The sequence below is a fragment of the Saccopteryx leptura genome, chromosome 2, assembly GCF_036850995.1.
Source record: "Saccopteryx leptura isolate mSacLep1 chromosome 2, mSacLep1_pri_phased_curated, whole genome shotgun sequence".
NCBI classification, from domain to species: domain Eukaryota; kingdom Metazoa; phylum Chordata; class Mammalia; order Chiroptera; family Emballonuridae; genus Saccopteryx; species Saccopteryx leptura.
In genome coordinates this window covers 135,063,785-135,087,480 of record NC_089504.1, presented here as the reverse complement: position 1 = coordinate 135,087,480, position 23,696 = coordinate 135,063,785, and the positions used below count along the sequence as shown (strand labels likewise).

The following is a 23,696-nucleotide window of genomic DNA, read 5'->3' as shown; positions in this document are numbered from 1 at the left end:
AGAAAGAAGAATGAGGCTTGCAACACAGAGCTATTGGTAAAAGGCCACGTGAAGATGAAGGCAGAAGGGAAGCTATGCTGCCACAAGGCAAAGAACATCGGGGCCAGCAGATATAGAAAGAGACGAGGAGAGATTCTCCTCTAGAATTTTTGGAAAAAGCATAATGCAGCCAACACACTGACTTTAGCCTTCTAACTTTTTATAACTGTGTGAGAATACATTTCTGCTGTTTTAAGCCACCAAGTTTGAAAAACATCATTATCACAGCCTTAGGAAAGTAATATAGATTTTGGTTCCAAGAACAGAGGTGCTATTGTAATAAATACCTAAAAATGTTGAAGTAACTTGGGAATTGGATAGCAGATAGAAGCTGGAAGGATTTCAAGGTGTGAAGATAGAAAAAGCCTAGATTGCTTTGAAGAGATTGTTGGTATAAACAAGGACACTAAAAGTGATTCTCGTAAAGTCTCAGAAGGAAGTAAAGAACATGGTAAGAAAGCTATCATTTTAGAGAATAGATATATCATCATGAACAGAATATTGGTAAAAATATGAACATTAAAGGTGTTTTTGGTGAAGTCTCAGAAACAAGAAAGATGCTATTGGAAACTAGAAGATAGGTGATCTCTGTTATAAAGTGGTAGAAAACTTGGCTAAATTTTGATCTACTATAGCATAGAAAGTAGAACTTGTAAATTATAAACCTCCATATTTAGCTGAGGAGATTTCTAAGCAAACTATTGAAGGTATGGCCAGGTTTCTTATCACTGCTTATGGTAAAATGTAAGGGAAAAAAAAGGTAAATGGAGAAAGTAAATGTTAAGCAAAAAGGAAGCAGAACTTGCCGATTTGGGAGGTTTTCAGTCTATCCACATTGTAAAGATTCAATCAACCATCTCAGCAGAAGCCAGGAAAAAAACAGATTTATGTATAAAAGATCTGTGAAAAATTAGTCTAATGGTCTTTGACTTACAGAGACCCACAAGGTTTATGAACATGTCATACCAGCAAAAGCACCACAAGCCTGGATTGAAGACGACAGAAATAGGATTGAAGACAGTCTGCTGGACTTCTCAGATTCAGAGCTACGTGGCTGCAAACATTCACCTTCAAAAAAAAATAAAAGAAGGAATGACTCAGAGCAGAGTCCTGGGTGCAGAGGCTAGAGCCATGAGCCCAGATGCAGAAGCTCACTCAGGCCATGTGTGTGGAGGCAGATGGAAGCAGGGTGACAGAGTTAGTGTAGAGAGTGAACAAAGCAGAATCAAGGGAGCAGAGGGCAATGAACTGTCTCCATGGAAACAGATACTGATCTTTCCAGAGGCTCAGCAAGCTGGAGCCACTGGCCTACAGGGTAGAGCATCAAGCCACAGAGGGTTATTCTCACGCCTTGATACCTAATGGACTTTGACCTTTTGTGTTCCAAACTTGCTTAGGACTGATAACCACTTTTATTTCTTCCAATTCCTTCTTTTGGTAATGGGAATGTCTATCCCAAACCTTTTCCACTATTATATTCCGAAAGCAGATAACTTGTTTTCTAGTTTTACAGGTACCCAATGAAGAGAATTCTTTCCTTGGGGATGGTTCATATCCAGAATCTCACCCACATCTGGTTTAGATAATTTAGATAATGACATTTAGGATTTTTTAGCTAATGATATGAGATGCTGAAATTGGTTAAAATTTCTGGAGATCTTGGAATGGGGTGGATGTATTTTACAATTTGGAAGAGCAGAAATTTGAGGGGACCAGTGGGAAGACTGTCTTGGGTATAATTGTGTTTTTTAATATATTGGGATGACATTGGTTACAACTCTTTATTTTAATTTTAAAGTTCTTTATTTTTATTTATGTATATTTAGAGAGAGAGGAGAAAGAAGTGGGGGAGGAGCAGGAAGCATCAATTCCCATATGTGCCTTGACTAGGTGTAAGGCAAGTAGCTGCCACCACCATCACAGCCGCCTGGCCAGTGCAGATTCGCATTTGATTCGAACAGATGGTAATGAAACAACGGAGCCAAGAACTGGTGGGCCATCATCTTTATCTTAGCTTGCACCCGGTGGGCAAGAAATACACACAGTGAGAAAAACACTTCCCTTTCCATTCAGGGCTCCCAAAGCCACTGACTTATCCGAGTTTCCTAGAATCAAAGGTTTCTAGCTCACCAGCCTTATTCACCTCTGTTCCCCATCTCCTTCTCTCTGTACAAACTCTGCATAAACTGGCTTCTCCTTCAGCATTATGTCATCTTGGCTGCTTCTCCTCTCCTCCACATGGCCTTTCTCTACTCTCTTCTTTAATGCTAATCTCAGGAACCGAGAGAGAGCAAGCTCCGAGTCTGCCCCACTTTATAGTGTAGAAATCAAAACCTTTAATCCAATACACAAATAAGGAAGTCTCTGATACAAAGTCACTTATCTGAGGCATAATGGGATTTCTCATGAGAGTGCAACACCCCACATCATGCAATCAGTCAGGGGTGTGGGGAAAAGCTTAGTCTTAAAACTAAGCCTTAGGATATAACCACTTTGCCTGCTTACAGCCTGTCCCCCACACCCAATGCAAACTATAAGTGAGCAAACATATGTATCATATTTAAAAACTTATTTGACCAACAGTTAGCAATTTCATTTTCTTTGAATAGCCAAAAGTGAAATTGCTGAATCATTTAGCAATCCTATTTTTAATTTTTTGAGGAATATCCATGATTTTTTATAGTGACTACACTAATTTACAGTCCCACCAACAGTGAAAGTGTTCCCTTTTTTCTCCGTCCTTGCCAACAACTTACTTCCTGCCTGTAGGGACAGTAGCCACGGCCACCATCACAGCCACCTGGCCCATGCAGGTTCGCATTGGATTCGGACAGACGGTAATGAAACAATGGAGCCAAAAACTGGTGGGCCATTACCTTTAATCCTAGCTTGCACCTGGAAGGCAAGTAAAAACACACACTGGGCTCCAAAACCCACTCATTCAGTGCTCACAAAGCTACTGACTTATCTGAGTTTCCTAGGATCAAAGGTTTCTACCTCACCAGCCTTATTCCCCTCTGTTCCCCATCTCCTTCTCTCTGCACAAACTGGCTTCTCCTTCAGCACTCCACCTTCTTGGCTGCCTCTCTTCTCATCCATGTGGCCTTATTCTGCTCTTCTTCTCTAGCATGGGCTCCTCCTAGAACATAATCACTCTTCTCCTTGAACAACATGATCTTCTTCTTTTAAAACCTTTTGGCACGAAAGCCTTCCCCCAACACATATTAACATAATCATGCCCATCCCAAGCAAGAAGGGCAATTAATATTATCACCTGGGCAACGGGCTTCCATGTGGGCAGTGCCATCTTTAACAAAATGAGCATAATATATTTTATCTGTCCAACAATGCCTTTTTGATGACAGCCTGAGAGGTGTGAGGTGATAGTTTATTGTGCTTTTGACTTGTGCTTCCCTTATGATTAATGAAGCTAAGCATCTTTTCATATTCCTGCTGAGTACCTGTATACCTTCTTTGAAAAAATATCTGAACCTTTCATTTATTGCTGTTTCATTTCTTGCAACATCATTAGAATTCCATAACTGATTATGAAAATTTTCTCCTTGATATATTTGTCAATGGAAATATATTTTAACCTTTTATACATCAACAAATTAATAAGAAAAAAAAAGTCTATTCAATTCTTATTGTAAGGTATTTTCCCCGCCGAGGAAGAAAGAAGGGTGTAGCCACGAAGTGTGGAATAGCAAAAGCTTTATTTAGTAGAGTGCATCCGGACCAGGTTCTCTGGTCCGCAAGACGAACTAGAGGAGCCGTGCTGCCTCCTGTTTGGGGGTAATTTATAGTGTTGATAGGGTGGTTGGGTTGATATGACATGGCGAATTTCATTGGCTGACAGACAGTTGTTCTTTTTCAAAGGGCTCCTGGGAAGTTTCTTTTGGCGCGCGTGGGTGTGGGTGGTTCCAGCCAAAGTTTCCAGGTCTGGCTCCCATGTGACCTTCCCCTATTGCCAACCGACCTCACACTTATCACCATTTTTTTGTTGTTGTTAATGCTTAAATTTATTTTTAATTATACTTGATATACATTATTTTCATATGTACAACAGAGTGATCTAACATTTATATATCTTATAAAGTAATAACCATAATTAGTTTAGTAACCATCTGTCATTGTACATAGTTATTACAATATTATTTTTTTAATTTTCCATTAAATTATATATAAAGAAGGGGAGAAAGAAGCACCAACTCATTGTTTCACTTAGTTTCTCTCCTTTTAGTTGTGTACTCATTGATTGTTTCTCCTCTGTGCCCTGACCCAGGATTGAAACTACAACCTCTGGAGTGCTAGGCCAACACTTTATTCACTGAGCCACCCGGCCAGGGCTTATTATCATATTGACTATATTCTCTCTACTGTACATTATATTATAGCTCCATGACTTATTTTATAATTGGAAGTTTGTACTATCATAGATTAATGAATTATTTTATAATTGGAAATTTGTACTTCTTAATCTCCTTCTCCTTTTCCATCTGTTCCCCACACCACTCACCTCTGATATCTATCAGTTTGTTCTCTGTACCCATTGGTTTATTTCTGTTCTGTTTGTTCATTTGCATTACATTTTAGACTTCCCATTTAAAAGATATCATATGATATCTGTCTTTCTCTGTCCAACTTATTTAACATAATACTCTCTAGGTCAGAAATTTTCAACCAGTGTGCCATAAGAATTTTTAAAACATGCAATACCTAACTATTTAGTAAAGGGTACTGACCTGTTTTCCCTTAAATTGTCAAATAAAAAAAATGACAACAGCCAACTCAATAGCCACCAGGTATGAATGAATCAAAATTATATCTATATTTTTGTCATATTAAAAATAATTTTTTGGTGTGCTACAGAATTTTAGTAATTAGTTTATGTGTGCCAAGATGAAAAAGCTTGAAAATCACTGCTCTAGGTCCATCCATGATATTGCAAATGGCAAGATTTCACTCTATTTTATGGCTAAGTAATAACCCATTATATATGTGACAGTTTCTCATTCATTCACCTATTGATTGACACCGAGTTTGCTACCAAATCTTGACTATTGTAGACAATGCTGCAACAAGCATAGGAATGTTTCCTTTGGATAAATACCCAGAAAGGGAACTAGTGGGTTGTATGGTAGTTCTATTTTTAATTTTTTGAGAATTCGCCACACTGTTTCCTATAGTGGCTGCACTAATTTATAATCCTACCAGTGCAAAAGGGCTCAGTTTCTCACATTTTCACCAACACAGGTTCTTTGTTGTCTTTTTGATAACATCCTGACAGGTGTAAAATATCTCACTATGGTTTTGATTGTATTTCTCTGATGATTAGTGATGTTGAGCATCTTTTCATATGTCTATTCAACATCTGTATGTCTTCTTTAGAGAAATGTCTATATTCAGGTCCTCTGCCTATTTTTTAATTGAATTGTTTTTTGTTATGGTTGAGTTATATGAATTATTTATATGTTTTGGATATTAATCTCCTATGGAATATATCATTTGCAAATACCTTCTTCTAGTCAGTAAATTACATTTTTCTCTTGTTGATGGTTTCCTTTACTGAAAGTGATTTAGTTTGATGTAATTCTACTTGTTTATTTTTGCTTTTGTTGCTTTTGCTTTTGGTGTCAGATCCAAAAAATCATAGCCAGGACAAAGTTAAAAAGCTTACTGCCTATGTTTTCTTCTCTGTTTTATGCTTTCTGGTCTGACATTCAACTCTTCAAGCTAATTATTGTGTTTTGTTTAACAGACTGGTCCAGTTTCAATCTTTTGCATGTGGTTATGAAGTTTTCCCAAAACCATTTATTGAAGAGAATGTCCTTTCCTCGTTATATATTCTTTGCTCTTTTGGTGTAAATTACTTGACCATAAGTGCATGGTTTTATTTCTGTACTCTCTATTCTGTTGCATTGATCTATGTACAGGTTACAAATGAGATAGGTTCTGTAGATTTGAAAATGTTTATATATATATACACACACACACACATACATATACACATACATATACACAGAAAGGTAAAAATAAAAACTATGTTAAAACGAACATCTAAGTTGCATTTAATAGTAAATGTACCTGTTCTAACTTCAATACAATTCAACTTAAGAATAAACCTACAGAACCTCTCCTATTTGTAACTCAGGGACTGCCTGTATTGTTTGTGTGCCAGTATCATACTGTTTTGATATTTATAGCTCTGTAGTATAGTCTGAAAGCAGGAAGCATGATACCTCCAACTTTGTTCTTCTTTCTCAAGATTGCTTTGGCTATTTGGGATCTTTAATGGTTCTATATAAATTTTAGGATTATTCTTGTTCTGAAAAGAATGCCATTAGTATTTTAACAGACATTGACTCTGTAGAGTCTTCTAATCCATGAGCATGGACTATCTTTCCAATTATTTGTGTCTTCTTCAATTTCTTTCATTAACATCTTACAGTTCTCAGTATATAGGTCTTTCACTTCCTAGGATATATTTATTCTCAGGTATTTCATTCTTTTTGATGTAATTGTAAATGACATTTTAATTTTTCTTATAGTTCATAATTAATGTATAGAAATTAAACAAATTTTTGTATATTAAGTGTGTATCCTGCAACGTATTGAATTCATTTATTAGCTCTTATAGTTTTTTGGTGGAGTCACATGAAAGTAGTGACAATTTTACTATTTCCTTTCCAATTTGTATGCCTTTCATTTATTTTTCTTGTCTAATTGCTTTGGCTAGGATTTTCAATACTATGTTAAATACAAGGGGTAAGAGTGAACATCTTCATTTCTGATCTTAGAGGAAACATTTTCAGCTTTTCATCATAAAATTTTAACTGGTTTCCTTATAACAGAAAGTAGAAGGAAATTTAAAACACAGAGAAAAGGCCATGTGAAAGTAGAGAAAGAAAATGTAGTTATGCTGTAAGAAGCAAGGAATGTGAAGCACCGTCACAAACTGAAGAGGTAAGGAAAAACTCCCTAGAACCTTCAGAAGGAACATAGCTTCTGACCTCCAGAACTCTTAAGGAATGAATTTCTGTTATTTTAACCCAACAAGTATACATAAGTAATTTATAGCAGCCTTAAGATTCTATTGCAGTATTTTTCCAATGTCCCTCTTTCACTCATATGTGGAATCTAAAGAACAAAATAAACAAGCAAAATAGAGACACACTCATACATCGAGAGCAGGCTGACAGTGATCGAGGGATGGGCAAGGGAGGTGGAGGGATAGAGCAGAAAGACAAAACAAGAAACTCGTGGACACAGACAACAGTGTGGTGATTGCTAGGAACAGGGCAAATAAAGGAGGCTATGGGGAATAAACAGTGGTGGACGGAGACGTGACTTGGGGGAGTGAACACACAATGCAGTATACAGAGATGTGTTGTAGAGTTGGGCACCTGAAACCAGTATAATTATGTTAACTAGAGTCACCCTAATAAATTCAATAATAAGAAAAACCCTCAAGTGCTGTGGCTTTTAATTGGTCCCACGCCACCCAATATATTGACGCAATTAGATATTGCTCCTAATGATATCATATAAGGTGGCCTTTCTTTCCTACACAATACGATTTCAATCATCATTATCAGAGTAACAATAACAGATCTTTATAAGAGATGGCAAATTATCCACAGATATTTACTGCTGCTACCATCCACACTGCAACTAAAATACCTCAAAAGAGTATTGGTTTTCTGATTTTCCTTTGACTTTATTTTTGTTTTGTTTGTAACAATAGAAAGCTATAAAGTCAAAGAGTTCAGAAAACAAAACATGAAAAGCAGATGGATGTGTGCTAGCTGAAACAACAAAACCAAGAAAGCCAAATGTTAAAGAAGCAGTGTGGCCTGGCCTATGGTGGCACAGTGGACGGAGCATCAACCTGCAATGCTCCAGGCGCCATTTGGAAATTTGGGGCTGGCCCAGTCAGGGCACATATGACAAGCAAGCAAAGAACAACTAAAGTGAAGCAACTATGAGTTGATACATCTTGCCACCCTCCTGCTTCTCTATGTAAAATCAATAAATAAAATCTAAAAAAAAAAGTCATGTGAAGAGCTAAGAAGTAATTCAATAATACTCAGGAACTCCCTAAATTCTTGATTCAGAAGCAGCAAGTACTCTGGAAATGAAGGTAAAAGTAATGCTAAAACAAGAGAAATGACAGCACACCTATTTATAAAGCAGTCACCTCCAGACCCCATCCGCCTCTGTGCAGAGCTGTGGAACTGCCCCTGCCCTGCATCCTTACAGTAGAAGAATGAAGGTCTATTCTCTGGAGAGGCCAATAGAGAAGGAATCTTTAAGCCCCAGAAATCGTTCCCTACTTAGTCTGCATTATCCTTACCAGGCAGTAGCCTAAATGTGTTGTCTATAGAGAATGGAATAAAATCTAGAAAAAAAGATAGGACAAGCTATAATACATACTATGTTATTAAGGGATCAGTAGCATTCAACATAAGCATTATAATGCAAACACTGAATGCTGATCTAAACAAATCTATTCTATGACTATACTGGGAGAACGAAGAGACTCTAAGTGTGGACTGGAGGTAAGCATTTTAACATCTGAAAAATCAAGAAGTAGCAATATTTTAAGTATATTATTTAAAAATATGGGCATAGATATTAATTTAAGAAGTTGAGAGTTGCTGCTGTTGGGGAGGATGGGAAAGGATCAGTGAATGCTGTTTCTGTAGCAGGCCCCTCAGCACTTAGAACCATGACTCTTCATGTCTATATAGAATTGAAATGAGAATTTTTTAAAATGAAAACATTGCCTGTAGCTTAGATCTTATACCTTAAAATAACTATCAGTGGTTAATGAATAAATAAATAACCATAAAACCTTAGACTTCCCATATTTAGTTAGAGTATCTAAATGCATAAGAATACGTGTACAAAATGACTGAAATAAAAGGTCAGAAACCACTTAAGTCTTCATCATAGGAAACTTATTAAATAAATGATATCAATTTAAGAAACTATTAAGAAACTCTTACCATACTGATATGAAATAATACAAGTAATGTTCATAAGTGAAAGTACATGATACCTTTTTTCTTAAAAAAACAAAAGATAAATGAATATATGTGTATATAATATATATGTGTATATATACATGTATATGTGTATATATGTATGCACACACACACACACACATATATATACCCAAAATATCTTCAGAAGAATGTATAAGAAACTAATTCTATATAGGCTGACATCGGAAGGATAACTGGGCAGCAAATACTGTGAAAGGACTTTTTACTTTGTACTTTTTAAAAGGCTGAACTAAGTTAATTTTTGCCATTTCTTTCTTTTCTTTTCTTTTTCTTTCTTTCTTTCTTTTTCTTTCTTTCTATTTCTTTTGTGAGAGGAGGGAAGATAGACTCCTACATGTGCCCTGACCAGGATCCACCCAGGAATGCCTGTCTCAAATCAATCAAGTCCAATGCTCAAATCAATCAAGCTGTGTTTAGCACCTGAATCTGATGCTCAGACCAACTGAGCTATCCTCAGTGCCCAGGCCAGTGCTGGAACCAATCAAGGTGTTAGCTGTCACAGGGGAAAAGGGAGAAAGGGGGGGGGGGGAAGCAGATGTTGCTTCTTTTGTGTGCCCTGACTGGGAATCAAACCCAGGATGTCCATATGCTGGGCTGATGCTCTACCACTGAGCCAACCAGCTGGCCTTAATTTTTGCCATTTCAAAAAAATAAATTCTCAACCTTTATAATAACACTATCAAAGTATCTTAGAAGTCTAACTCAACTTACGAAATAAACTAGCATGACCAGGTGGTAGCGCAATAGATAGAGCATCAGACTGGAACACAGAGGACCCAGGTTTGAAATCCCGAGGTCACCAGCTTGAGTGCAGGCTCATCTGGCTTGAGCACAGGCTCACCAGATTGAGCGCAGGTCGCTGGCTTGAGCGTAGGATCATAAACATGACCCCATGGTTGCTGACTTGAGCACAAGGTCACTGACTTCAACAAGGGGTCATTCGGTCTGCTGTAGCCCCCCCAGTCAAAGTACATCTGAGAAAGCAATCAATGAACAACTAAGGTGCCATGAAGAATTGATGCTTCTCATCTCTCTCCCTTCCTGTCTGTCTGTCCTCATCTGTCCCTCTCTCTGACTCTCTGTCTCTGCCCAAAGAAAAATAAATTAATAATGATACAATTTCTGATACTAAAGCTGAGGACTATTGTTTCTGCTAAAGGCAGAAACAATAATTGGAGCTTCCCTGCAGCTCTATGTAGGTAGATGCTTTCCCTGTCTATCAGCATCTGGCTGGTATTAGGCAAAGGAAAAATACAAGCAAGTGTTTATAAAAACTTACTGAAGGAGAGAACAGTGGGCCTAGAACAAAGACCTCATTCAAATGCTATTAGCTAAACTGAAGTTTTTCATCTGTAAAAAGAAATGATAACTTCATAGGATTATTGTGACTATTAAACTAATACGCATATATAGTATAATGCCTTGCACATAGTAGCCAGTAAGTATATATCAGTTTTCCTCCTCCTCATGATCTTTCCTTCACTTTTGATAAAAATTGGGAGTAAGATAAATCAAAGAGATTTTATTTCAAAGTTGCTGTCTTGTGGTGAAGACTATATATACCAATCAGGTTTGACATTAAATACAAATAAGTATTTTACACATATGAAAGAAATCTTTTTTTCAAACGATGGAAGAAACTATTCATAGAAATGAGGAGAAAGCCCATATCATAAAGATATTTCTTCTGATCTCTATACTGGACCACAAAGACGATATCTTTTCTAACACATATTCATCTACTGTAGTTCAACAGTGCCCAAAGAAAACATAGAGAAACAAGCACATATATCTGCAGGCACAACCACCATCAAAATTCACTATTTTCTTATAAAAATAGTTGCATAGCCCTGGCCAGACAGCTCGGTTGGTTTTAAGAGAGTTGTCCCGAAGCACAGAGGTTGCAGGTTCGATCCCCAGTCAGAGCACATACAGGAACAGATTGATGTTCCTGTCTCTCTCTCTCTTGCCCTCTGTCTCTCTCATTAAAATCAATAGGTAAAAAAAAATTTTTTTAAATAGTCACATAGCCCCTGGCTGGTTGACTCAGCGGTAGAGCAACAGTCCCACGTGTGGAAGTCCCAGGTTCGATTCCCAGTCAGGGCACAGAGGAAAAGAGCCCATCTGCTTCTCCACCCTTCCTCCTCTCCTTCCTCTCTGTCTCTCTTTTCCACTCCCACCAGCCAAGGCTCCATTGGAGCAAAGTTGGCCCTGGCGCTGAGGACAGCTCCATGGTCTCCACTTCATGTGCTAGAACAGCTCCGGCCACAATGGAGCAACTCCCCAGATGGTCAGAGCATCACCCCCTGGTGGGCATGCCAGGTGGATCCTGGTTGGGCCCATGCGGGAGTCTGTCTGACTGCCTCCCCACTTCTAACTTTAAAAAAAATACAGAAAAATAAAATAAAACAAAAGTCACATAGCCATGGCTGGTTGGCTCAGTGGTAGAGTGTCAGCCCGACGTGTGGATGACCTGGGTTTGATTCCTGGCCAGGATACACCGGAGAAGTACCTATCTGCTTTTCACCCTCCCCTCTCTTTTCTCTCTGTCTCCCTCTTCCCCTCCCACAGCCAAGACTCCATTGGAGCAAGCTGGCCCAGGTGCTGAAGATGTCTCCATGGCCTCCACCTCAGGTGCTAGAATGGCTCCAGTTACAACAGAGCATCAGCCTCAGATGGCCAGAACGTTACTCCCTATTGAACTTGCCGGGTGGATCCCGGTCAGGCACATGCAGGAGTCTCTCTGCTTCCCTGCTTCTCACTTCAAAAATATTTTCTTTAATTTTTTTTAAAAAGTCACATAATAATTAGTATGTGATTTTATTAATTCCAAATTAGATATCTTCTTCTAAGATTTGCAAAAGTGTCCAGCTTAATTTCTCCATGAATGTTTCTTACTATAACTTTGACTTCTTGCCATTATATTCCTAAAATCTCACACTGCATTTTACTCCTTTTGTCAAAATATCTAGTGGCACTAAAGTTCACAAACAATAATTACTTTAGATATAAATTTAAAATGCTAGCAAAAATTCTGACTTACAAAATATAAATTACATTGTTCAGATACTAAATTATTTATATGTGGCAAAAGTAGCCAGCAACCACCAAAACATTACCTCACTCTGAGAAAAGTTGTATCAATTATTTTTAAATTTTTTAAGACTTTATTTATTTTAGTGAGGAGAGAGAGAGAGAGATAGAAGGTGGAGGAGCAGGAAGCATCAACTCCCATATGTGCCTTAACCAGGTATGCCCACGGTTTCGAACCGGCAAACTCTGTATTCCAGGTCAATGCTTTATCCACTGTGCCACCACCAGTCAGGCAATTTTTCTGATATTAATGGTACAATAATACATACTGTTTGTCAAGAAACAGAGACATCAGCCTTGACAGGGCTATAAAATCCTCAATGCACAAAAATGTTAAAATTTCCAGAGAAGTTGTTTGCTAAAATGAGAAAATAATATTCAACAAATATTTGCTATACTATAGAAATAGCCATAGTAGTGAATTATTTAGTTTCAGAATTACAGTCCTAAAAAGTACTATAATGATGAAAAAGACATATTCTTTCTACTTGTATTCTATAAATGATGAAACTATAGGTAATGACGCTAAGAAATTGTACTGTTGAGAAATACTTTTCCGTGAGCTCACTCTTCTATCTGACGGGAATTGAGTAATTCTTTAGGCCTCTTGCCCCACCTATCTGTTTCCTCCCTCCTCTCTTAAATACAGAAGGTAAGATGATTTGTACAGTCCTTGAGTTGGTAATAAAACATGAAACATGCATGGCTCAACACCCTTTTTCTCTCAATCTCTTTCCTTCAATCTCTCCCTTTTCATCTCTATATATAGACCTATGTATGTTTGCATATATGCATATGTATTCATATGGGTATTGGCATCCACAAATTAGTATGTGTATATCATATATGCTACATATTATATGAAAAATTGATATTTATGGGAGGGAGTCTAGATGTATATTATAAATATACACACACGCGTTATTTTATATACAGTGTGTTCGTAAAGTCATGGTGCACTTTTGACTGGTCACAGTAAAGCAACAAAAGACGATAAAAATGTGAAATCTGCACCAAATAAAAGGAAAACTCTCCCGGTTTCATACCTATTCAGTGCAGTTGATGTGGGCTCTCGCACAGATTTTTTAGGGCTCCCTAGGTAGCTATCCCGTATAGCCTCTACAGACTCGTCACTGACTGATGGCCTACCAGAATGGGGTTTCTCCACCAAACTGCCAGTTTCCTTCAACTGCTTATCCCACCGAGTAATGTTATTCTTATGTGGTGGTGCTTCATTATAAATGTGCCAATATTCACGTTGCACTTTGGTCACAGATTCGAATTTAGCGAGCCACAGAACACACTGAACTTTCCTCTGTACCGTCCACATCTCTACTGGCATGGCCGTGGCTGCTCCGCTGTATACATGGTGTTATGTCATCATCTGTGCATGTGCACATGCTGCCACATCATCCTACAGAAACTGGGAGGATTTTCCTTTTATTTGGTGCAAGTTTCACATTTCTATTGTCTTTTGTTGCTTTCCTGTGACCGGTCAAAAGTGCACCATGACTTTACAGACACACTGTATATATTATATATAATATATATATCTGTGTGTGTATAGATAATATATATAATATATAATATATAATATATAATATATCTGTGTGTATATAATATATAATATATATATGTTTGTATTATATATAATATATATATATCTGTGTGTGTATATCCCCTTCTCTCAGTATCACACTCAATCTCTCTCTCTTCACCAACTGCAGAAAACATGCATTTTCTATTCCTCAATGCCTTATATTTGTATAGTCAGATTCCTAAACAGAATATCTAAGGTAGTGCAGCTACACAAAATAAAAAAGCAAGTAAGTCCATCATATTCAAACATGTATTACTAATAATCCGATCTTTCCACAAACCTCTTATTATTTCACACCTTCTCTTCACACTCAGACTTCCAGTATCTTCTTATCTCTTACTCCATTCTCATAAAATGAGAGCTAACAGAAAAGACTTTCCACGTGTTCCTGCTAATAAATCTACTAGTCTACCTATACCTATACGCATGTATGTAGTCTTCCCTAATTCTATTATAAAAGAACTGATAGTTACCTCTGAAGATAACAGTGCTTACCCATCTACTGGATCCTGCACCTCCCTTCATCTATTCAGGGACTTTGATCTCTCCTGGAACCTCTCTCACTTGCTCATGAATTTTTCCATTAACTGAATGAATTCTATAATGATATGACCATGATTTAATATTGTACATCACAAAAAAGTTCCCTGGCCTATATCCACTGAAGAATTATTTCTCCTCATTGTGCCTTCACTTCATTTCCTTCCACTGTCTCAAATCTACTCTAACAGGCCTTCATTTTAACTCCTTTGCTCTACTGCTTAACAAGATAACAATGGCCTACTCTATTGGTTTTCCATACAAATTACTGCAAACTACTACAAACTTAATGGCTTAATGCAGATCAGTACAACTACTATGGAAACGAGTGTGGAGGTTCTGAAAAATATTAAAAATAAAATTGCCTCATGACTCAGTGATTTTATTCCTGGGAACATATCCAAAGAAACTTGAAACACTAATTCCTAAGAATATATGCACTCCTATGTTCACTGAAGCGTTATTTGTAATAGCCAAGATTTGCAAGTAACCCAAGTGCCCATCAGTAGATAAATGAATAAAAAAGCTGTGATATATTGACACAATGGAATGCTACTTGGCCCTAAAAAAAGAAAATCTTGCCTTTTTTGACAGCACGGATGGACCTAGAGGGTACTATGTTAAGTGAAATAAGACAGTTGGAGAAAGACAAATATCCAAATACCATACGATTTCACTTCTATGTGGAATCTAATGAACAAAATAACCACACAAACAAAACAGATGCAGACTCATAGATACAGAAAACAGACTGACAGCTGTCACAGGGGAGAGGGGTTGGGGGCTGGGTGGAAAAGGTGAAAAGGATTAGGCAGCACAAATTGGTAGCTGCAGAATAGCCACGGAGATGCGGATTTCAGCATGAGGAATGTAGTCAATAATGTAGAGCTAACTTGGTATGGGGCCAGGTGGGTGCTTGGGGCAGCAGGGGCCACTCTACAGAGTGCATCAGTTTTCTGGCCACTTTGCTGTTCATCTGAAACTGATATGGAATGGTACTGAACATAAACTGTGGTTTAAAAACCCAGAAATTTATTATCTCACAGTTCTATAAATCAGAAGTCAACATAGGTCACACTGAATTAAAATCACGGTGCTGGCTGGACACTCTAGGGGAGATCCTTTTCCTGCTGTTGGCAGAATTCCGTTTCTTTTCTTTTTTTTTTTTTTTTTTGTATTTTTCTGAAGCTGGAAATGGGGAGAGACAGTCAGACAGACTCCCGCATGCGCCCGACCGGGATCCACCCGGCATGCCCACCAGGGCCAACGCTCTGCCCACCAGGGGGCGATGCTCTGCCCATCCTGGGTGTCGCTATGTTGCGACCAGAGCCACTCTAGCGCCTGAGGCAGAGGCCACAGAGCCATCCCCAGCGCCCGGGCCATCTTTGCTCCAATGGAGCCTTAGCTGCGGGAGGGGAAGAGAGAGACAGAGAGGAAGGAGAGGGGGAGGGGTGGAGAAGCAGATGGGCACCTCTCCTGTGTGCCCTGGCTGGGAATCGAACCCGGGACTTCTGCACGCCAGGCCAACGCTCTACCACTGAGCCAACTGGCCAGGGCGGCAGAATTTCATTTCTTAAACACAGTTCCTACATCTACACATACACATGTATACATCCCACAGCCAGGGAAGTTTCTCGGCTTTTAAGGACTATGTAGTTAATTTGGGCCCACCAAGTTAATATAAGATAATCTTTCCACCTTAAAGTCAAGAACATGAATATCTTTCAAGTCTCTTTTGCCATGTAAGGTAACACTCTCAAGTTTTGGGGGTTGGGGTGTGGGCATGGGGGTAGGAGGACATTACTCTGCCTGCTGCACCTATGCAAGTCACGTCTCAGTCCCCATTGCAGGGAACCTTCCAGCAGCATTTGGCACATTTGACCACTGCGTCCCTTATGAAGCACTGTCTTATTTTAGCCTAGACAACCAACTCTCAGATCTTCTCTGACCCCCATTTGCCACTTATTCTTAACTCTCCTTTTACTGGTCCCTCTTCATTTATTTTCTAAATATTGGAGTGCCTTAAATTTCTGAAGTAATGATAATGAGGATCATGAAATAACAACAAAAAAAGTCTACATAGAACTGCAGTTTCCAAAGTGTGGTTAAGAAACCCTAAATGCAACAAGCAAAAAAATAGCCTCCCAAAGATTCATACATTTAAATTGCTGGAACCTGTGAATGTCTCAAGTTACATGGCAAAGGTAAAGTAAATTAGCAAATGGAATTAAAACTGCTAATCAGCTGGCTTTAAAATAGGGAGATTATCATGGTGGGTCCAATGTCATCACAGGAGTCCTTGAAGATGGAAGAGGGAGGCAGAAGAGTCTGTGTTAGGGATGTAACAGGAGACAGCCACACCCAGCCATTTCTGGCTTTGAAGATGGAAGGGGGCCAAGAGCCAAGGCTGTCAAAACAGCAGCAGAAGTCTCATCACAGAAGGTTCCTGCAACCCCTTCAAAAATTCATAGTCTCAAAACAAATTTCACAAAAATACTACGATTATTATTTTCACGCTCCTTCTCTCAGGAATAGACAGTGGGTTTTTCAGGGGTGGCAGGACCTATGATACCACAAAAGACTAAATAAACAAGGAGACATGAGCACCTAGCTGTCTTTCATAAAACCAGAGTCAATATTTGCAAAAATATAAAACAATGCTATTCTCACTAAATTTGTTTTTTATTTTGGGAAATATAACTATGTTTTGATTTAAAATGTTATTTAACATGTAATAGGTTTACTGTTATTTCTTAAATAAGCCAATATTTTTTAAATTTGTTTTATATTCTAATATGGTAAATATCAATAGCTATAACCTACATAATCAAAAACACTTTGAGATCCACAATAATTACAGTGGTACCTTGAGATACAAATTTAATTTGTTCTGTAACCGATCACGTAAGTCAGTCAACTCGGATTATCACACTGCCGATACTGGACCCATGTGCCTACGCACCAACTAGCGGCAGCTTCCCAAATCATGACTTGTATCTCGGAATTTTGCTCAGATCTCGAACAAAAATACGAACTGAGTCACAGCTCATATCTTAAAAAAAAAAATTCGTATGTTGGTCTGTTCATATATCAAGGTACCACTGTATTACAAGTTTAAAATGGTCTTAAATATTGTACAAAAAAATTTAAGAACCTCTGGTACAGGGTTTCTTAGGTACCATAGCTCTAAGTAGTATATAAATTAACACAGTAATTGAATCTTCACAATAATCCTAATGATAAATACTATGTTTATCCTTATTTTACAGATGGAAAAGTTCAAATTCATTAGAAGTCATGCCCAAAGTCACGCTAAATAGCTAAGGTAGGATTCAAACTTCACCAGTATGGCTCAGGTCTGTGGTCAAACAAAGCCTCCCAGAGTTCAAACTTCTCTATGACAGTTATGCTGATGATGATCTCACCTAGTTGCTCCAGCCCCAAGCCTCTAACTCTAGACTCTTATTATACCTATTGCCTATTCAATGAATCTAACTGGATAAGTAAAAGTCATCTCAAATTTAACCTTTCTCAAACTGAATTGAATCCTTCTCTTCCTCAAACATCTCACTCACCTCAGATTTCCCATGTCAATTAATGGGAATCATTCAAGCTTCTCAGATCAAAGATCTGAAGGGCTCTTTTCTAGATCAAAAATATGAAGGACTCTTCTTTCATGCTTCACATCAGTGTATTAGATATCCCAGTGAGCTCTGCCTTAAAAATATACCAGAATCCGGCCCTGGCTGGTTGGCTCATTGGTAGAGCGCCGGCCTGGCGTGCAGGAGTCCCGGGTTCGATTCCCGGCCAGGGCACACAGGAGAAGCGCCCATCTGCTTCTCCACCCCTCCCCCTCTCCTTCTTCTCTGTCTCTCTCTTCCTCTCCCACAGCCAAGGCTCCATTGGAGCAAAGTTGACCTGGGCACTGAGGATGGCTCTGTGGCCTCTGCCTCAGGTGCTAGAATGGCTCTGGTTGCGACAGAGCGATGCCACAGATGGGTAGAGCATCGCCCCCTGGTGGGCATGCCGGGTGAATCCCGGTCGGGCGCATGCGGGAGTCTATCTGACTGCCTCCCCGTTTCCGGCTTCAGAAAAATACAAAAAAAAAAAAAAAATACCAGAATCCAACCTCTTATCACCTCAATTTGCTAGCACCCTAATGCAAGACTCTTTGAAATAGAGTCATAGTCTCCTACTGGTCTTCCTCTATCTATATACCAATATAGTATATTTTCTCCATAACAGCAAAAGTGATTTTAAAAAAAGGGACCAGTCACTCTTTTGCTCAAAAAAGCTTCCCATGTCTATCAAAGTAAAATCCAAAATCCTTACCTTAACCTAGAAGGCCTGAATCCTTATATACCATCTGCTTCTCCACCCTTCCCCTTCTCTCTCTCTCTCTCTCTCTCTCTCTACCTCCTCCCATTTTGAGCTATGGTTCAAATGGTTCGAGCAAAGTTGGCCACAGGAGCTGAGAATGGCACCATGGCCTCACCTCAGGTGCTAAAATAGCTTGATTGCCGAGCAACAGAGCAGCAGCCAGAGCATCATCCCAGTAGAGGGGGCATGCCGGGTGGATCCCAGCTAGGGATCTGTGTCTCTGCCTCCCTGCCTCTCAATAAAAAATTAGAATAAAAAAATAAATGTGAAAGTTTTTTATAAATTGCAAATAACAAAACTCTTCTTAAATGGAATTTATGTTGACCAATAAAGCAAGTATGAAATAAGAACTAACAATATAATTTGGCCCTAACTTTCATGAAACCAATTTTTCTAATAACTAAACTAAAGAGAAAAGCACAAATCAAGATAGCTTTTTCCACATAAAGGTATCTATATTTAGAGATAACATGATTTTAAAATAGTAAAAATAAAATAATCTAGATGTACAATAAGGAGACGATTTTGAAAAGTATACTTCATTCCTATAATAGAATAAATAGTATAGAGTTATGTTTGTAAATAATTTTTTAGAATATGGAAAATGTCTAAGTTATGTTTCATGGATAACAGCATACAAGTATGAACCTGATCACATTCAAAATATTCATAGAAAAAACATATCTACGCATGTTGTTATTTGGTAGAAGTATTACCTGTATCTTGGAATAAAAGATACTTATCTTCAAGAAACAGTAATCAATTTCAAAATTATGCCATAAGTTGAAAGAACTATAGTAAAATTAATCATTTCGAATTGGGGACAACTGACCTGGAAAAGCTACTTGACCCTGAGGCTTTAATATGTACTCAGTTACTTGAACAATGTGATGCTGGAAAAGTACTTTGTGTATCATCCAGATAAAACACTGCACCACTGAAACAAAGATTTTCTTACAGAAGGAATTAATTTAAATAAATGCATTGAAAATGGAAAATATCTTCTTCAGTTAATGGCAACTCTTTTTTTAAAATGGACAAGTACATGCAATGATCCATATAAATACAAAAGTGAGAACAGTTATCAAATTTTTGTTCTTAAAAATTTTTCCCACATGGTATTCTGGCAAGAACTATTATTTTCTTCTTCTTCTTTAAGGTGATACAACCTGTGGTCATAAAAGCATAAGCAAAGACAGACCTTCCTGTTCTCTTGTCTACTTTTATATTAGCAATCATTCCCAAATGCCTGTTCATTATCTAAGAATAAAAAATATGCATACTAGAAATAACAATTTATTAGGATTTGAACAAAACTCTTCAAACTTTAGAAAATAGATTAGTCATCAATGGGCTAAGCCTAACCCTGCCAAATATTAGCCTACAACAAAATTTTAAAGTTGAATTATTAAGCCCTTTACAAGTTTCTTTTTTACAGAGATAATGTAACCACAACTACAAAAGTCACCACATTGTAACCACTGCTAACATGGTCCAATGTGTGTAATAATATACAGTATAAATCTTGTTTGTTCCAATAGGACTTAAGGAACACTTTCAAAAATCATATTTAGCAGTATAATATGGATGTGTCCCAATTTTCCAAAAATTATTATTCTGATTAGTATATCTATGAATCAGATTCTCTTCCTGTCCTGACAGCAATTACTAATTATTTTCTGCTACAGCTAACCAGACTAGACGAGAATAAAATATTCCAACCAATTCCTCTCTGGGAGTATCCCGTTCTTTTGAATTAGGGCCCTAATGACTGGGAGTTGCCTGTTTAGTTTTTCCATTTATTACTAAAAATTAGATAAAATGATCTATTTGTATTTCTTTGAGAAGAAGACTTGGGTAAGAAAACAAGCAAGAGGAGCTGCCATTTTTTTAAAACTACCACTCAAGGTAGCTCAAACACTATGCTATTAATGATTCAATAATCATTTCTGAGAAAATTAAAGTCAATGCATATGTATCTGCTATAGATGAGATGAAGAAAAAAAATGGCATATTTTTCTCTTGGTGTTGCTGTCGGGACAAATAGTCCTGACTCCGCCACAGACCATGACAGCAACACCGTCCCTGTGTTCGTATAGGAACTGGCGTTCATGAAGGGTGCCACCACCGAACACATGGGAGCAGGTATTTAGTACAATCTCTAAAAACAAATAAATACAAGAAGAAAAAACAGGGATAGGGAGACATTTCTCATATGTTAGTAGTTTTATTTAAAATGCTTACAGTATTTAAATAAAATACTTTAAAATTAAACTCTGAACAAAATAGTGACTAATATTTATTATCTCCTCTAAATACATACTGTAATTACAGTAAATTTCCCCTCCACTCCCAATGTCGTCAAAAGAGCACATATGGTCAGGACTACCCAATTTTAAATCTGGGGACTCTAACTTACTAGCAATGTGACCCTAGACAAGCAATTTACTATTTCTATCACTTTTTTCAACTGTAAAATGGGATTTATAATGCCAGTCTATCTGACTCGCAGTGGAAATTAGGTAAAAGAAAGTAGGTCAAGTGGTTAGTGTAGCATTTCATGTTTGGTAGACAATCAAACATGGAGCAAAGAGGTACCTTATATGAAAATTGGGTTGTAGTCAGAATACATAGAGAAAAATGTATACTGTGTAAGTCCTCACAATTCCTTGGAAAATTACACATAGGAGCCCAACATATTGCATCTTCTCTCTTTGTCCAATATTGCTAGCTTCTCTAACACTTAAATCACTATCTCTGGCTAATTTTCAGATGAACTACTGACTTACATTAAGGGGTCGTTTTATGGGAAAATAATCAAAACATTAAGAAGCACACCTGTTATAGTGTAATGCTAACCAGTATAAGAGACACGTGAAAGAGCTTGGCCCGAGGGCACAGCACAGCTATACCTGCAATTTCATATTGTAGGACAGATGTTAATTTTGCTTGTCTGTTTAGAGAGAGGCTGGTTATTTTGATGTTTGCTTGTTTACTGCTTTTGCCAATATATAAAGTTAAATTTCCAATAAACTAAATATATATGATGCCACACCAATGATTTCCTTACCTTATTATGCAAACCTGGAAAGTATTTTATTTAAATAAAAGATAAAATAAATACATGTTTAGGAGAAAATACAGGGAATACAAATTTGTGCTCCAGAATTTACATTCTTTACATAAAGAAGAATGTCCTCAAAGCTTAATACAGAAGCCACTTACCCTTCTTGAAGCTAGTTATCTTGTTTCTAAGTCTTCAAGAGACTGAAAGGGGCAAGGGAAAGAGAATATTACATGCAGGGATGGGGGAGAAATAAAAATAAATTATTTTAAGCCAAGTGACCTCTTTAGAGAAAAGGAACTATTAATTTACACTGTCAAGAAAATAATGAGTTCATAATAGGAGTTTTAAAAACTTGCTTTAAATTAAACCTATTTTCCTTTTCAAATATCATTCTTTTACATTGCTTTAAGAAATCAACTAGATAAATACACCAACAAACTGATCTTCACACTAAATGTAGAAAAGCAAATAGCCAGTAGAGAAGAAAAATTCCCGGATACCTTCAGCACCTCACATTCCTTAGCCTATTAAATTTTTAACAAAATAAAACTAGCAAATACTTCCACCCATTTGAGACTTCAATACTAAAAAAACACACACACACATTCTGCCAGAAGTCGTTTCAATTCCAATAAAGGATAAGTATAGAGGTCCACCTTAAAAATAAGTAAACAATTCAAAATAATTATTAGGCATATTCTTAAAATGGTAATAAGTAATTACAAAAAAGGTGTTCTACAGAAATGTTACCACAAAAACAGGGAAACATTTTAGAGAATTTATAAGTCACATGTACATTAAAACTTAAAAGGGTAGCCCTAGTCAGTTGGCTCAGTGGTAGACCATCAGCCTGGTGTGTGTATGTCTGGGGTTTGATTTCAGGTCAGGGCACACAGGAGAGGGAACCATCTGCTTCTCCACCCCTCCCCTTCCACCTTCTCTTTCTCCCTCTCTTTTCCCCTCTTGCAGCCATGGCTCAGCTGGTTTGGGCAAACTGGCCCAGGGTGCTGAGAATGGTTCCATGGAGCCTCCATCTCAGGTGCTAAAAATAGCTCAGTTGCAAGCATGGCCCCAGGTGGGCAGAGCATCAGCCCAGATGGGGGTTGCTGGGTGAATCCCAGTCAGAATGCATATGGGAGTCTATCTCCCCTCCTCTCACTTGGAAAAATAAAAAAAAATTTTTGGAAAAAAAAAACTTTAAAAGCGCAAAGATACATATGAAAGAAAGTAAACTAAATAGTCATAAAGTCAATACACTCTGAGATAGGAAAAAACTATACAAAAAATGATCACAGTGATTCCTAAATTTAAAGCTGCAACAGAGGCAATAAGGAATAGATATTAAAATGCAAGAAATAAATTAATGAAAAGAGATCCCTTGAAGAATATCTCCTGAAATACAAAGAGTTGAAAGTGAAAAGCAAGTGAGACACCGATAAAGGCATTTGTTCCCCAATACCATCAATCACATTTACAGATTCCACATATGCAAATATGCCTACTAAATACAATTTACTTAAACCCCAAAATCAACACTTTCAGCCTTTTCACAGTCATTTGCGGGCATCTACAGAGTGGTGAAAATTCTGAATTCCCCAACATACACATTGCCAGGTACAGTCAAAAGAGGTGATGCTCTCTACCTTCAACTCTCCTTCTTTAAACAAATGTTTTTGTCACAGTCTATTAACTGAAGTATTTTTGTGCTTATTGTTGGTGATGTAATTGTTTAAAATGGTCCCCAAGCAGAGTGCTGAAGTGCTGGAAGGCTGGACTATGACTTGTGTTACAATAGATAAGCTTCGTTCAAGAATGAGTTAAGTGCTGGGGCCCTGGCCAGTTGGCTCAGCGGTAGAGCGTCGGCCTGGCGTGTGGGGGACCCGGGTTCGATTCCCGGCCAGGGCAC

The 23,696-nt window shown here is 37.8% G+C and overlaps 1 protein-coding gene across 3 annotated transcripts in view; it reads right to left on the bottom strand.

The window, feature by feature from the left end:
- The window catches only part of CCDC91 (coiled-coil domain containing 91), a 380,006-nt gene that overhangs the window by 194,711 nt on the left and 161,599 nt on the right, over positions 1 to 23,696 (bottom strand). For 2 of the 3 annotated variants that reach the window (XM_066368875.1, XM_066368874.1), the window contains one exon: positions 1,006 to 1,107. The exons of the other annotated variant lie outside the window; for it this stretch is intronic. In XM_066368875.1, coding sequence (XP_066224972.1) covers positions 1,006 to 1,107 — 102 coding nt within the window. The remainder of the gene's footprint in view (positions 1 to 1,005; positions 1,108 to 23,696) is intronic. 3 annotated transcript variants of the gene reach the window in all.